The sequence below is a fragment of the Canis lupus genome, chromosome 36, assembly GCF_048164855.1.
Source record: "Canis lupus baileyi chromosome 36, mCanLup2.hap1, whole genome shotgun sequence".
Classification (NCBI taxonomy): Eukaryota; Metazoa; Chordata; class Mammalia; order Carnivora; family Canidae; genus Canis; species Canis lupus.
In genome coordinates this window covers 25,133,223-25,150,729 of record NC_132873.1, presented here as the reverse complement: position 1 = coordinate 25,150,729, position 17,507 = coordinate 25,133,223, and the positions used below count along the sequence as shown (strand labels likewise).

Below are 17,507 nucleotides of genomic sequence, written 5' to 3'. Positions count from 1 at the left end.
AAGGCCCTTCAGATACTGGCCCCTCCCAAAGGCACCCTAGGCTTCCGCCACCACCATGCTTGCAGGCCTCAAGAGCCCTTCGCACCATTTTCTTCACTAAGTGCACCCCCCTTAGTGTTGGGTCTGTGTTTCAAGAGGGTTCGGGCATCTCTGGAGTCGGTACCGAGTCAGGTGTGAGTTTCTCTCCCTTACAGCATGTTCTCTGTTTCCCTCCTTACCTAGCCTACTGCTCTACCTTGTGATGGTGATTTGTCCACTTCCCTCATTACAACAATGAACTCTTTGGGAGCAGAGATTTGACTTTTTATTTTTATGTTATTTTTTATGTTATGTTATATTTATGTTATGTTAATGTTTAAGATTGAGTCTTAAATACAGTCAATGCCCTCCCACCCAAAAGGCCCCCCCAGACAACTCCAAAACATGAGGATTTCTCCAGCTCTTGAACACGGCATCAATTATATCAGCTTTCCAATCACACTTCATTGGAGAATTTTTTTTTTTTTTTTTAAAGAGTATAGATTCAAAGGCCTGTCTCCGGAAATCTTAATTCAGATGGATTAAGAAAACAGTAGGTCTGGTAAGTCAGCCTTAGAATCTAGTGGTCCGTATCAGGAATCAGCAAACTTTTTATGCAAAGGCTTGATTATAAAGATCTTCAACTTTATGAGCTACAAGGCCTCGATCACTACTCATCTCTGCTCCTGGAGCTCAAAAGCAGCCACAAACCATATGCAAATGAATGCGTAGGACTACATTCCAAAAAAATGTTATCACCAAAACAGGCAGTGAGCCAGACCAGATCTGTGAGCTGTAGTTTGCCAACCCCTGGGTCCGTAGCAACAATTTTTAATTAATCACCTTCTAACCTGTGAAATCAATAATATTAATGCTAATTAAATGATTAGCATTTTATAATTTCCTCAGTTCTGTCCATTACTGAGTGGATATAACCCTACAAAAAAAAAAAGTTTGAATTTTTTGTTTACTTTATAATGAAATTTCCTAAGATCTTAGGCAATAAAATAGCAATGCAAAAAAGCAGAATAAATATAATAGTTTCAAGTATAGCTACTAACTTTCAATTAGTAAGACATATTCAAATTAGGAAGGAAAAATACAGGTTTACCTATGGATTTTTTTACACTAAGAAGATAATTTTCTCTCATTTCATCGGATAATACAAGTATGCTATCGGTGAGGACTTTCAGATGTTGGGGGACTAAATTCAAAACATGCTCTAGCCAAGAATCTTCCATTGGGGCTACATGGTCTGTATCAATTCCATGGTGAATGTAATAGTAGTATCTCTGCATAAAGAAGATGGAGAAAATTCAGATGGGTTTAGTCCTATAATGAAAGAAGTCTGTTCATCAAAAATAAAACTGCTGAGCAAAATCAAAGTTGTAGGAAAACTCAAAGTATTTACAAATCATAAAAAAGTATCTTGTGTAATTCATGGAGACATTATTAAAGATCCCCTAAATTTAAAAAAATATAGGATACTTCATGAAAACTAAAGCTCTTATCTTAGTTCATAACTACAATGTAAAACATCAAGTTCTATTACCAAATATATGATGTGTTAAGAAGAACCCATGCTGAAGCAGAATTTAGTGTTTTATAAATGTGTGAAAATGTGGTAAATTGGTTTTGGGCCTTTTCTTATGGATAATCAAGTCGATCTTACAAACTGCGAGTGACTCAGTATTCCTACACAGTAAGTTCAGAAATCTAGGACAGGATTTAGGAAATTTTCAATCGGCCGATTAATAGTCCATCTTACATGTGTACATAAAATTACATGTGTACATAAAATATTCACTTTAAGACATGATAGTATTAATCTAACAATAGACCTTTAACTTTCATATATTTTCATAAATTTTTGCATGTCACCTATTAGAAAAAATTTAAACAAAGTATTTTTTCAAAATACTTCAAAATTAGCAATGTTCAAGGCTTTGATGTTTACCTTTTTAAAAATTCATCTGTATTTGATATATTAGAATAGTTCTAAAGTTACGATGCTTTATAATGTATACATTACATAACTAAAATAGTTTCTAACAGAAAAATAAAGACACGTGAAAGCTCTACAAGACTGGGGCTCATTCTCACAAATGGAGCCGGTAAACTTGAGATTCTTTCATTGTGGTCTCCGACGTCAAAGGAAAGAAGGATTTCCCCCCAATATCCAATCCAATCCAAGAGCAATTCTGTAGAACTCCCCATTTACTCCTCTGTCCACAGAGTTCCACAAGAGAGGAGCACAAAATAATCTTAAACCTTTAAAATTATCTTCAAGTGCTTCCTTTACATTCAATTATACAGACAAAAGAGCTCATTACCAAGATGTCTTTCTCTATTGCAGATGTGGTCGGTTTTGGAAATGTGCTTTCATCCGGGCTAGCTGAGTCTAAGGCATCTTGTTGCCTAAAAAAATGATAAACACACTATTTGATTGTACGTGAAGGGCAGTTAGAATACACATCAATGGATACACAGTTGACCCTAGAACAACTCAAGTTTGAACTGTGTAGGTTCACATACACTTTTTTTTTTTTTACAGTACAATGTTGTAAATATATTTTCTATTATGATTTTCTAAATATTTTCTTTAGCTTATTGTAAAAATACAGTATGTACTATGTAACACAAAAACATGTGTAAAATGCCTGTCTATATTATCAGTAAGGCTTCTGGTCAACAGTAGGCTATTAATCTTAAAATTTTCGGAGAGTCAAAAACTATACGTGAATTTTCAACTGTAGCAGGGGTCAGTGCCCCTAACCCCTAAGTGTTGACTGTCAAAACCTCAGGACTGTCTTCTACTAAATCTTGAGAACAAAATGAATTGTCGAACATTTTATTAGTAGCACATATCACACATATTTGTTTGATACCACATTGCTCCTAGAACCCTTTCTCTTTATTCATAAACAGATAGTTCTATTGGAAGTGATTGGCAAGACCTAATTCAGAGGCTACATTCTTCTTGATGGGCTTTGCTCATTCTTCCTCATTACTCCAAACTCAAGCTCTCTCTGAAATTTTATAGGAGTGCTCTTGCATTATCGCTAAAATATGTATGGTTATTTATAAATAAGGGATTTAAAAGAACACCAATGGAAAAGATTTTAGATGTAGTTTTCAGATACATTCTTAAAAAGACCATTTCTCAGATATCTAGAAATATCCAGTACAAGCTAGCAAAGAGTAACATTGCTCATATGTTCCTGTATATTATTGGCTAACTGTCCATAAATGGACAATGTTGACGGCTATAATTCAGTTCAAACTCTATACCAGATACAAGCCACATTTTGTGACTTCTCCTGGGACACCGTTGTGGAAAAAGACCTAAGTCATATCTTCATGAAAAATAAGAAGTGGTTCTGGGATAGCTTTAACTTCTTTATCATCGAATGTGTCATGCTCTGGATTCCAGCTTCACGTGGGATGGCTACAGGTCAGTGATGCTGTATAATAAAATATCCCCCCTCCACTAACTGCCAGTGAGTGGGAACCAGAGGTTTACTGATTATCTGTCTGAGATAGCACACTAAGACAGGTGCCACGATGCATCTTCTAAATTATTTCATCTTTTACAAATCCAGGAATCAAATATTCTGTGAACTTTACCATCATTATTTTCAATTATATGGAACAGAGAAAAGAGTCAATTCGAGGTCTCCTTTTAATTCAGAACATAGTAGGTGCTCAATAAATGTTCATCAAGTGAGGGAATAAGGATATAAAAGGAGCAATGGAAGATATTCTGTAGTTGGAGCAAGGAGGGTTAATTATTCTAACTACAAAAGTAGTCTTCTCATTATTTCTGTCGTAATGAGTTACTAATGTGACAGTAAGAGACGTCAGGAATCGGGACATCCACATATAGATTCTGTTACCCTAAAGTGCATGACCCTAATAACTGGGTTGTTCTTTTTTTTTTTTTTTTAATGGCAGAAGTGTTCATGTTATTTACCTTGCTGCACCTGGAGAATCCAACAAGCTTCATCCTCTGTGTGAGTAATGCCTGCCTAAAAGAGCGCAGCAAAGTCAGGGTAGATGAGGAGGGAAAAGGTTGGGGGCTACGGGAGTGGCTGCAGAAGTTTCTGCAGTCATCACAAAGATCCTTTCAGCTCTAAAACTCCAGGTATTCCATCCTAGGGCTACAGGCAAAGATTCTGCTAGTGGAAAACAACCATAAAAACTTTTTATTGATCACCAGTTAGGCCCTCAATAGTTTCACAGACCTTTTCTCTAATCCTCACACCTATTGTTAGAGGAGACAGAGAAATTATTCCCACTTCACAGATGAGAAACTGAATGTCAGATTAAATAACTTCCCCTTTGTCACGTAGTTAATTAAGTACAAAAAATGAGGATTTGCCCGTCCATGTGTGCTTCCAAACTGCCATGCTCTTTCCAGCAGAACAATACTGCTTTCAGGAATAAATCAATATGGGAGACACTTTACCTGACTAAAGAGAAAATATGATGTGCCTTATGTCCTGAAAATGAAAAAATATTGATTTTCTCTTTATTAAATCAATAGTGATTTTGCGTCAAGATGGTGGCAAAAACATCACTTTTTCAAGTTTCCTTGTGAAAATGGTAGTAATTTTAACTAATGATTGTAAAGAGACTAGAGGGCCATCAGTTGAGGAGATATTTCAACAAATTTCTGGAACATGAAAAGAAGAGAGGGCAGATAAAACAGAGTTGAAAACACCATAGGCCCATAACTCAGGCAGGAAGGCAACCAATCTGCCCAGGAGATCTGGAGAAAAGGTTCTGGTCTTGTAGTCAGCAGGTACCGAAGGAGAAAGGAGTAGAATGGCTGAAAATAAGGAATTTTTCTGAACTTTATACCAGCAAATTAAACTTAAGTGAAAATAGATTCCTAAAAAGCAAAAATACCAAACATGACTCAAGAAGAAATAGAAAATCCGAATAGATACATATCAGATAGTAAACTAATTGAACTAGTAATTAATAATCTTCCCACAAGGAGAACTTCAGGTCCAGATGGTTTCAAAAAGTTCTATCCAGGGGCCCCTAGGTAGCTCAGTCAGTCAAGCACCTAGATTGTTGCTTGTTCTTAGCTCAGGTCTTGATCTCAGGGTTGTGGGTTCAAGCCACACGTTAAAAAAAAAAAAAAAAAATCTATCAAAGGAGGAAATACCAATTCTACCTAAACCCATTCAGAAATCAGGCGATAAAAACACTTCCCAACTCATTTTGAACCTTAAAGCCAGACACGACAATGAAAGTACAGACCCATATCATTCATTAAGACGACAGACTTGAAAATCCTTAACAAAATATTAACAAATCAACTCCAGCAACACACAAAAAGCATTATACATAATGACTAAGTGAAAGGAATCCAAGCTTTAACATGAAAAGCAATTAATATGACATACTATATTTAAAAATTAAAGGACAAAAACCAAATTTTCATTTCAGTGGACACTGATAAGGCATTTGACAAAAATCCAGCACTCATCTATGAAAACATCTCTCAAACAACTAGGAAAAGAAGGATCTTTTTCAACCTGATAAAGGGTATTTTTAAAACCTACAGAACATCCTGCAAACACATGAAAGACTGAATGCTTTTCCACGAAGACTGGGAATTCCACTATCACCAATTCTATTCAGTAAAATACTGAAGAACCGAACAAGTGCAAAATGGAAAGTGAGAAAAATGAAAGGCATCAGAGAGGGAGTAAAAACTGTATTTGCAAACAACATAACTGTATATATAGGAAATTCCATGGAATCTTTTAAAATGCTGCAGAACTAGTAACCAAGTTTATGAAGGTCTTAGGATGCGAGATCAATAAGTAGAAATCAATTGATATTTCCTATATGCTAGTAAAGAACACTGAGAAAAATAATTCCATTGACATCAAAAAAATACTTAAGATATTTTTAAAAGAAATATAAGTTCCAAAAAAAAAAGAAATACAAGTTTCATACATTAAAAAGTACAAGACATTGCTAAGAGCAATTAAAGAAAAACTGAGTAAATGAAGAGAAATAACATGTTTATGGGCCAGAAGACTCAGTATTATTGTAATGACATCCCGAAATTGACCCATCGATTCAATGCAATGACTACTAAATCCTAGCAGGCCTTCCCCGCACCCCCGCCCCCCAGAAACTGACAAGCTAGTCTTCAAATATGTGCATATGAAAATGCAAAATACATAGTATTGTCAAAACAATTTTGAAAATGGCTAATAAATGTTGTGGACTTAAACTATTTTCAAAGTTTACTATAAAGCTCAAGTGATCAAGACAGCATGGTAGTGATGTAAAGAGGGACATATAGACCAATGGAACAGAAATAGAACCCCATATATGGTCAAATGATTCTTGACAAAGGTGCCAAGTTAATTCAATGAGAATAGACTTTTCAACAAAGAGGGTTGAAACATTTGAATATCTATATGAAAAAAACAAAATCAAACCTCAACCTTAGCTCATACCAAGGACATGCCATTAAACTAAATCATGTACATAAATGTAAGAGCTGAAAGTATAAACCTTCTAAGAAAACATGGAAGAAAATCTTGTGATAGGAAAGGATTTTTAGATATGACACCAAAAACATCAAAAAAAAAGAGAAATTTGATAAATTGAGCTTTGTTAAAATTTAAAGCTTTTACTTTCCAAAAAATACCACTTAGAAACTGAAGAGATAAGAGAAAGGGAAAGAAAATATTTGCAAAGATAGATCTGATAAAAGATTTTGTATAGGAAATATATCAAGAACTCTTAGCATGTATCAATAGAAAGATAATCCAATTTAAAACAGGCAAAAGATTTAAATAGACACTTCAAAGAAGTTCTGTGAATGTCAACCACCTATGATCATTAGGCATTAGGGATCTAGAACTTAAAGCCATAATGAGATAAAATAACACATCTACTAGAAATGGCTAGAATAGGCAAAACAAAACAAAAACCAAGGATGTGGAAAAACTAGAAACCTCTTCTCACACTTGGAAGACAGTTTCAGCAAAGTCTTTGAAAATTAAACATATCCTACTATACAATCGAGCATTTCTACACTTTGGCATCTACCCAGAAGAAGAGAAAGCACATCCACGGAAAGTTCAGATGTTCAGAGCAGCACTCTCCAATAGCCCAAAACCAGAAACAATGAACAAAATGAAAGGATTTAAAAAAAAAAATAAAAGATTTTATGTATTTGAGAGAGAGCATGAGAGCAGGAGCAGGGGAAAGTGAGGGAGGGGGCGGGTAGGGGGAAACAGACCCCTCCCACCCTACCCCACCCCTTAGCAGGGAGCCCAATGTGGGGCTGATCCCAGAACCCTGAGATTACGACCAGAGCTGAAGGCAGCTGCTTAACTGCCTGAGCCACCCAGACACCCCCGAGGATTTTAAAAACATACATATTGTATGATTCCATTTAGATGAAATTTTAGAAAAAGAGAAAACTATACAAACAGAACACAGATCAATGACTGCCTGCAGCAACCAGTAACAGAGAGAATTAATTGAAGTGTGCATACTTTTCAAACAGATGATAGAAGTATTCTTAATCTAGATTTTGGCTAAGGTTGCACAGCCATAGAAATTTACTGAAATTCATTCGATTGTACATTAACCTGGATGATTTTAACGGTATGTAAGTTATAGCTCAGTAAAGCTGTTTTTAAGCCTATCTAAAAGGCTTTGAAAAATAAAGTGTTCAGGAAAAAAAGAGAGAGAGAGAGAGAGAGAGAGAGGTTGACAAAATACAAACACAGATTGCAAATAAAGTAATAATGAATAGAGTGATGTAGGCTTCTCGTCAACAATAATACGTCATGGTGGCTACAGTTGATAGTATTATATTTGATGATGGAAATTTGCTAAGAGAGTAGAACTTAGGTGCTCTTAAAAAAAAAGCTAAACATGTGAGGTGATGGATGTGTTAATTAACTTGATTATGGGAATTATTTTACAATATATACATATACTCTCACATTGCAGACTTCCAATATATTTTAATTTTATTTGTCAATTATACCTTAATAAAGCTGGGGGATATAATACATGCCAAAAAATACTGGTTCGTATTTTTCAATCTAATGTTTTCAGATGTAAGGTAAAAATCATGACTATCATTTAATTTTGTAGCCAGCTTCGTCATTAATTCAAGAATAAGAACAGAGAACTTTACAGAGATGAGAGTCTCAACTTTACTCCTCATAGATCCTCACTGAAACAACTACATGAGGATGAACGTCGGCAAAAAAGAAAATACACCCACAAGTGAAGAGTGGAATACAAAGAGAATTGTCTTTAAAAAAAAAAAAATGTTTTATTTATTTATTTATGAGAGACACAGAGAGAGGCAGACACACAGGTAGAGGGAGAAGCAGGCTCCATGCAGGGAGCCCGACACAGGACTCGATCCCAGGACCCCAGGATCATGACCTGAGCCAAAGGCAGACGCTCAACTGCTGAGCCACCCAGGCGCCCCCCAAAGAGAATTTTCTAAAGAACTAGAAAACACATTAGTAAACCTAAGTGTTAAGGGAAAAAAGTGTGGGGAATTTAAGGACTTGGCAGAATGAAAAGTATTAGAGAAATATTGGTAGAAATAAGATGCAAGAATGATCACATGGAAAATGCAAAGGAAAGTTTAGAGCTAAGTTAGAGCGATCCGAGACCCCTCTGTGTTATTCAGGGGGAAGTCTGATAAAAATTGAATTTTAAACTTTAAGAAGTATAAACTGCAATATGAGGCTTTAAAAATATGATGGTAACCACTAAAAGAATAGAAATGTTTAATAGCTTTTAAGCCAATAGAAATAAAGGGAGAAGAGAGAATTTGATTCAATAGAGAAAAAAAAAATAAGCCAAGGTAACATATAGTAAATAGAAAGTACAAAATAAATCGGTAGAAGCACGTATATATAAGAAATACCAACCACTACAAATGGGATTAGATGTGCTATTAAAGCATAGAAACTCTAAAATTGAATTTCAGTATGTCCAGCCATATCCTGTTTATAAAAGGCATAGCTAAAAAAGTGACATAAAATGGCTAAAAGGAGACTGCTGTTTCTTATAATACAACAACAAAGATAATCTGAAAAAAACAATTCCACTCCATAAATATTGGATAACAAGACACATTCCTTTTGAATGCATAGCCGAGCTGACAAAAAAGAAAGGAAACACTAGGAGTTAAAAAAAAAAAAAAAAAAAGGAGTGGCAATCGGCAAAACCCTGAGGCCAGGCTGCTCCTCTGGGGCCCAGGGCGGTGGACCCTAAGGCCCACGCAAATCAGGAGGTCAGGTTCTGAACAGAACTGAGAGAAATGGAGAATTCAAAGTGAGACCCCCTCTGTGAAGCTGAAACCCAGGACGGGCTCTACCCTCAACCAGAGAAGGCCCAGAAATGACAGGCACAGGAAGTGGCTTCGAGAAACATCACCATCTGTCTCGGCCAGATTTCTGGGTAGAAAAAAAAAAAAAAGTTGCTTCCAAGGCTTTGCAACCAGAGGCCTACCTGACCCTTGGTCTTGGGTTTTGATTGTACCCTGTTTGTGGGATGGGAGTGCTTAACCCAAACAAGCGACGTAAGTGGGCCCAGCTGGTAAGACTCCAGTGGCCACCAGGGAAGGCCAACTCCAGAGCGCTCTAGCAGAGGCACACACCCACTGTCCGGCTGCACGGGGCTCCCACAAAATCCCCTTGCCCTTTGTAAGCACACAGTAAGCACTGTCCCCCCTTGGGGATCGCCATGGGGCCAGCCAAGTACCATATGGGGACCATAACACAGGGTTCCGCGGGGTAGCTATGATGCAACATGTCATGAGATCATGGCCCCAGCTCGCTGTGTGGGGGCCTCGAGAGTCACACAGAAAGGAAGAGGAGGCGAAGCAACCAGCATGAAGCAGTGAGGAAAAGAGTGAAGAGGAATCAGTGACTTGGGTCCACTTTATCCTTCGTAATGGACCTACAACTCAGACAGGGCGAGCCTGGCCCTGTTCACACTGCTGATCACTTCGAACTAATTCCTCTTTTTTCTGGACAAGGAGACCCCCGATACCAGAGAAGGTGCCACATCGCCCGAGTTGATGAGATGAGGGGGGAAAAGACTGCCCCGGATCTCCCACCAGCCGTCGTGGGCCTCACCAGGACCCCCAGCCTTTCCACTCTCCCAGCCAACATCGGGATTAACGGCAGGACCTTTTCAGCTCATGATATTTCAAGGAGGGACACAAGGTGAGGCTCCATCTTTCAATCTTTATGTGTACCCTGACCTCACTCCAACAGGCTTTAAGGCGCTCTTAGAGGTGCACAGAAATTTTAGACTTTTAGATAAAAAGTTCCTCTGGGCTCTACCGAGGGGGGCACACACTGATTAGCTTACAGGACTTACATGATGACGTTAACAAGGGTGCTTCTAAAGTTTTCTCGTTCTTTATGTAGAGATTTGCTCCTGGCTTTCAAAGTAGGTGGTCCAGCATAATTATCATCATTTTGATCCCGTATTTTGCCCTTTTTTCCAAAGTGTTCCATGTATTCAGCTTGAATTAAAAAAAAAATGAGTTAGTCATTTTAAAAGTAAGCTGGACTATGTAAGTGGTTAGAATTAAATGCTAATGCACTTATCAAAAAAAAAAAAAAAACTACACACTATAAGTTCTCAAGTAACCATAAGCACAGTTAATCTTCTTTCAGTATTAGGAAGTTAAACTATTCTTGTTTTATATCATCATAATAGAAATCTCTGTTTCAAGGATACTTAATATATATTTTGATTAATATGCTAATAAACTTTAATTTTCCATTGATTTGCATAAAACCTTTTTAAAATGAAGATTAAAATTATAATTAAGAACAGAATGCAAAACTATCTCAGAAAATTTAAAGAACCACGATGAAAAAAATGTTAATATTCAATGTAATCAATCTGATGAGTCAAAAAAATAAAAAGTACAAAATGTGAAAATGAGTAATTTGGAAGCAACATTTACAACTTATTTAACTCCCTCTTAGAAAAAAAAATAACTTCTTAGTCTAATGTAGAGAATTCTGACTACACTAAATCAAAGTTTTAATATAAACACCCTCCAATTCTTAAGATATTGCCTTTTATAGCGTTTACAACAGCCTGAAATAATTAAGAACTGGAATCAATTATTTTATGAAGGAAAACATTTGGGATAAGTTTTTCTACTTGGTATCAATGTCATTTCAGTTTTACGATTTCATTACTCTGAACTAAATGTAGGATTTTTTTTTTTTGTCCCCTCTCGAAAATGTCCTTAAATCTAATTTGGAATAAAGTTCTTACCATAGGACTGTTCATTTTTAACAGTAAACTGTTCTGGAATATCATCGTCCTGTTTTATCCTCAAATGGAATGATGGAGCTGCCTGCTGCCACTGGGGCCTTGTACTTACCTGAAATATGAAATTTAAACAGCATTAATAAAACAAGATTGGGGTGGGGGGGACCTTTTCTCATAAAATGCGTGTTTATAAACACACACATTTTCTCAAACAAATCAGGGCGTTGGAAGAAGGCACACTCAGCAGCAATTCTTATTCAAGCCTGTGAGTGGCTGTAGTGTGTGACATTTGTGACATTATTGAAGGCTCTGTGCTGGTGTGGGGTGGGCATCTCTTCCTCAACACTGGGGTGCTGGTTCCCCAGAGCCTACTCACTCCTCAGTGTTGGCAATGACTTTTAAGCCTTCCGTCTTAATGAGAGGAACACTCTGTGGGTCTCCACCACTAATGAGCTTCTCTGCATTCCAGCTGCAAAAGACCATTCTGTTCTCATGGCTTTGAGTGGCTCTAGATTTCTCTGGCACCTTGGAAATCTATTCCACAGCTTAAGGCAGGGTTCGTGAATTCCTATACCTACAAGAGCCGGGTGGGTGCCCTAAAAGAGGGAGGAAGGCTAGTGATGAGAACTAATTGGCTCTCAGCTTCAGTGCTGGGAAATGATAGAGGGTGGTGGGGACTGCGGCAGATGGCAAGATACCCAGGTCTTCTAAAATGACAGCAAAAATGAGCTCAAGCCCATTATTGCAATACCAGAACACACATCCACCGCTGCTGGGATCTCGGACTCTTAATAAACCCAGATGGGTGGGTTTTACTAACTTTTAAAAAAAGACATTATTTATTTGAGAGCAAGAGCAGTCACAAAGGGGGGGGGGGGGGCGAGCAGACTCCCTGCTGAGCCCTGAGCCCCAGGCGGGCCTCAATCCCAGGACAGATGGGTGTTTAAGGTCAAAATTACGTTTTACTGACAACGGAGTCTGCGTCCTCCTTTCAGATCCAGGCCAACTTGAAAGCCCATACTCGCACTGGCTTCTTCTTCCTAGTTTTACTCTGTCCAATCTTCTACTCCTGCTTTCAAATAAACTTACCATACACAAGTCCTCATGTCAGGCTCCTCTTTCACAGGAAAACAAGCTAAGACAACTTAAAAATCAATGCTCTTCCCGCCTCCTGTCTGCCCTACTGTTTCTGTACTCTTGTCTTTCTCTACCAAGGATTTAGGATTTGCGGGAACACTATGAGCGAGGGGTACAAAAAGGATCAAGTCACCGGCTGAGACTGGGAGCTACCAGTGCCAAGTTATCCTTGATTTCAACTACAGGGATCACCTCCAGAAGCATGAATTTCTGGAATGAAAAAAAAAAATCACTCTAGGTCTCAACTACTGCTAGAAAATCTCACCCAGGTGCAAACCTTAATATTCAGATGAAAATACTTTGCTATGTTTTCATCAGTGGATTTTTAAAAACATCTCTTAGAAATATTTCCTTCACAACACACGAAACTGAGAATGCTGAAAAAATATTAAGATACAAATAAACATAAAGCCAGGTTGAAAGCAGCCAACAAACGCATTTTAGACTATTAGACGCCACCAACAGGAAAGGATTATTATACAACTTAGCCACTGAATAGTAAATAAGAAAGTTAGGTTTATATTTCTAAACCCATATACTAACAAGACACACACACTAAGGGCCTTTTTTTTTTTTTTTTCAGTTTAAAAATGTGTTAAGTTTTTAAAAGAAAATGCCTATTGTACCCTTGTCCTTTAAACTAGAAAATTTAAAAAAAAATAAAATAAAATAAACTAGAAAATTTACGGTCGATTTTATAGAATGAGGGAAAGCATTCTACGGCTCCATTTTGCAGAACTTGGCATGATCAACTGGCATCATCCATAAAAACCTATTTTTAATTAAAATTTGTATTTTTTAATATTCAAGGTAACACTTAAGAATATTAACTCAAGTTTCCCAAGAGAAAAATTGCTATCCATTTTCAGTTATCAGGAATCTTCCCTCCAAAAAGCCACACAAATTCAATTTTATACTCGGTTTGTAGCTTTTAAATTATCTTTTAAAAAAATAATGCTTTAGATAAACCTTGAAAACATTATGCTAAATAAAATAAGCCAAGCATTAAAGGATAGGCACTGTATGGTTCCACTTATATGAGGTACGTAGAATGGTCAAATATGGAAAGTAGAATGCTAGCTGCCATGGGCGGGGGGGACAGAGTGGGGAACAGAGAGGTATAATGGATGCAGAGCCTCACTTTGCAAAGATGAGAATTCTGGAGATGGATGGTGGTGACGGTTGCACAACCATGTGAGTGTACATAATGCCACCGAACTGCGGTTCAATTACAAATAATTAAAATGGTAATTTTATGTTAGGTAAATTTTATCGCAGTTAGAAAAAAATATTGTTTACATTGAACCTCCACTTAAGCTCCACTTCCAGAAGTCACAAGAGCACAATTCAAAAGCATTAAGCTCAACATAATTACTAGTAAAATCATGGGTAAAAATCTATTACAGTGAAGTATATTGTACCCAGCACTTACCAATTGAAAATGCCTCTGAATTGCTTCTACCATAGGACAATGATAATTTATAATCATAATTTTTTTTAAGATTTTATTTATTCTTGAGACACACAGAGAGGCAGAGACGTTAAGTAGAGGGAGAAGCGGGCTCCCTGTCAGGAGTCCAATGTGGGGACCCTGGGATCACGCCCTGAGCCAAGGGCAAATGCTCAACCACTGAGCCAGGCGCCCCTAATCATAATTTTTAGAAAGGATACCAAGATCAGAGGCCTCTTCTGCGGCATAGCATTTCGGCGCTGGATGACGTAGCTCAAAGAAACTCTTTTCATTCTCAAACTCAGAAACAGCAGCTCAGAAAGATAAATGACCCTTTCAGATCCTGAGGCTGCTAGTGACAAAGCCATAAGCTGAGGCCTCATTTCCTGACTCCAACACTGATAAACTTGCTGCTGGTCCATCTTGGAAATGCCCTTATCCAGAATATTGAAATACTCTCGACATACTAGGAAAGTATAGCTTACAGTTAGTTTAAGATTGTTCTTTTTCCTGATATGTGCTCCTTGTAGAACTTCTCCATCAGAACATAATCAAATGGAGCACAAAATTCAAAATCAGATGCCCAGTTCCTTATTTACAAGTCTGAAACCATGTTTTCAAAAGGGCAGAGATCCAATGAGAGAATGTAGGTAAGTTACCGTAGCCAACTGTGGTAAAACTCTTCCTGGTATCTTGGGTTTTTCTTTGGTGGCTGACTTATCCTGCATGAAAACACGAGAAAAACGGTTTACTCTTAATGTCACAATTGATTCACTCAGCCAATTTTACAGAGGGTCTATTATAAAGTAAAGCACATTATCTCAAACACTTAGAGACCTATTTCCATTACTTCTACATTTCTCCACGCTTGTCTTTGAAGGACCTCCTCTGTAGCAAGGAAAGACAGGAAAGTGGCATCCCACAATACTTAGAAAGCTTTAAGGAGTGTGCAAAACTTTTTATCCATCACATCTTTGGAGAATGGATCTGAACCTAGTGACTGTCAAGGGCTTACCCAGCTCTACTACCCGTCTCTATCACTGAAATAGCATTTTTGTTCCATTGACAACTGTGATGCTCCACTTCCTACGGTAAAAAGGCATTCTAATGTGCTCTCCAACTGCCATAACTTGTACTTTTCAGAGAAAAAGTGTTGCTGTCTCCTTTGAGTAGAAGAGAAGTGCAGGGTAGGAGTTTCATCCATGTAAGAGGAAGCGCTGTTGAGAATGCTACTTTGATCTGTAAAACAGGACGCATGCTGTGGCCACTCAACTCATTGCCTCTCAGCATCAGATCTTTACTTTTAACCCAGTTTGCTGGCGCAGTGTATAGCTCTTTCCCAAACATAATTAGTAGGACTTTCACTCTCAATGGCATCTAGGTTTGGGTGAGAAATTCTCTTATTTATCATGCAAGGCCATTCAAAGAGTTATTTCATAAATGGTCCTGGCAGCAGTAAACAAGGTATATGAAGAAGACCCTAAGGTAGGCAGTGAGAATAGTTTAGTGGCTTTTTAAAATCTAGGCAACGGGAGATATGGGCCTTGATTTAGAGAAAATACTAGAACCTGAAGGTCACCACAGCGTTCTTGAACACACGGTTTGATCATACTGTTCCCTGGTCAGAAACATCAAAAGCTCCCTATTAAAGCAGACAAGTCTTCATCACCTTGGTGTTCAAAGCCTCTTCAATATGCCCCAAACTACCTCATTTTCCAGCCTCTCTTAGCTACTCTGTAGCCATATGACCCCTGCTGGATCTTGAAATGTGAGCACTGACAGGACATATATGAGCTGCTGTGCTTCTCCAGGCTCTCCTGCCCCTGTCACTGGAGTGGGAGGCCCCATGTACCCACTGACATAGCTAGAAGGTGGAAGAGGACTGCCTGGCCCATATCAGACTTCATGCGACTAAAGGCAATCTCTGTTGGATTAAGTCTCTAGAACATGGGAGTCTGTTATATTAGCTAGTATTAACTATGCCAACAAACCGACCCGCCAGGATGCCTCTCAGTCTTTTCTTGTTTCAGTCCAGTTCTTTCTTCAGGACCAAGGTCAAAAGTTTAGATTTTTCTCTTTTAGCTCCAATTGAATATGTATCGCATGCTTTGGGTAATTCTTATTGTTTAAATCCTGTCTGAAATATAATTTGTGTATGTGTGTCCTACTCTCCTACCCCCTCAATCTCAACCTACTAATTCAGTCTTCCAGAACTGAATAAATGGGCTTTTTTTTTTTTTAAGATTTATTCATGAGAGACACAGAGACAGAGAAAGAGAGGCAGAGATACAGGCAGAGGGAGAAGCAGGTTCCATGCAGGGAGCCTGATGTGGGATTCGATCTCGGATCCTGGGATCAGGCCCTGAGCCAAAGGTAGACGCTCAACTGCTAAGCCACCCAGGCGTCCCAAATCAATGGGTTTTAATTTTAATTTTATCTTAGAAAAAAATTAAAATTGGCTAACCAAGCTCTAAGAGAAAAAAATGTAACTGAAGAAGAACCACCACCAACAACAATGAATTGCAATGAGCTTCAAACAGTATTCACCAAAGTACATCAGATTAGGTGAATGTTTCATGTATATCCAGTGCTGTAACACGAATATTTTCTACAATTCCTAGTGAACCACAGGATGTGGAGAAAAACATGAGCATGAAATTTTCTTTTTTTTTTTTAAGGTTTTATTTATTTATTCCTAAGAAACACACAGAGAGAGAGAGGCAGAGACCCAGGCAGAAGGAGAAGCAGGCTCCTTGTGGGATTGATGTGGGACTCGATCCCAGGACCCCGGGGTCACACCCTGAGCCAAAGGCAGACGCTCAACCACTGAGCCACCCAGGCATCCCAGAATGAAATTTTCAAGCTAAAATGTGCAACAGGTGTTCTCAAAGTAGAAGGCTGCCCATTGAGAAGAACGAGGGAGCAACAAGAATGAAATTGGAGACAATAGAGAGGAAAGGTTGGGGATATGTGTTCCAAGTGACCTGGAACTTTCACACCAAGCCTCCTACACAAACCCTCACACACCTGACTTAAGATCTCTACACCACCCATTCTGCATGCTGAGCTGTCAACACGGATCTCCTCAACACCCTGGGTAAGCGGTGGTGAGGGCCTTATGTTTCCCATAGTGCAGTGCACAATGTATGCCTAATAGAATATTTTATACACAGTTCTCTGACCAACCAAGAAGAGCAACCGCACATAAGCCAGAATAACATCTAAGGTTGTTCTTCAATAAGATTAGAGGGGTGGTTTTTGAATAAGATCTACATGTTTTTGCTGATTAGCAATTCTGTTTTAGTCTGCAGTTTCCTGTCCGATGATGACCGAGGCATATGCCACCCTTTCCCTCTTCCTTGGCACTCTTGTGAGATTGGCCCTAAGGGACTTCCAATGACAAACTCGTGCTTCACCTCCTTTCCCATCCTTCTGGTGTCACCTCTGATTCCACACATGGCTCTAACGAACAGTTATCATCTACCTTCATTTATATAGGAATGACAGTGTTTCACCTCAAGAAAACGTCTTTTGCTTTCCACTGTGGGGTTTCTCCAATGCCATAGACTGGGACTCTCAAGGT

General features: G+C 38.3%; 1 protein-coding gene across 4 annotated transcripts in view; it reads right to left on the bottom strand.

Moving 5' to 3' along the window:
• The window catches only part of DNAH7 (dynein axonemal heavy chain 7), a 234,340-nt gene that overhangs the window by 204,770 nt on the left and 12,063 nt on the right, over window positions 1–17,507 (bottom strand). For all 4 annotated transcript variants that reach the window (XR_012024865.1, XR_012024864.1, XM_072812865.1 and 1 more), the window contains exons 3-7: window positions 14,584–14,646; window positions 11,341–11,449; window positions 10,423–10,570; window positions 2,352–2,436; window positions 1,130–1,310 (exon numbers count right to left, since the gene is read on the bottom strand). Coding sequence is in view for 2 of the 4 variants with exons in the window: in XM_072812865.1 (XP_072668966.1) it covers window positions 1,130–1,310; window positions 2,352–2,436; window positions 10,423–10,570; window positions 11,341–11,449; window positions 14,584–14,646 (586 nt within the window). In the remaining 2 variants the exon portion in view is untranslated. The remainder of the gene's footprint in view (window positions 1–1,129; window positions 1,311–2,351; window positions 2,437–10,422; window positions 10,571–11,340; window positions 11,450–14,583; window positions 14,647–17,507) is intronic.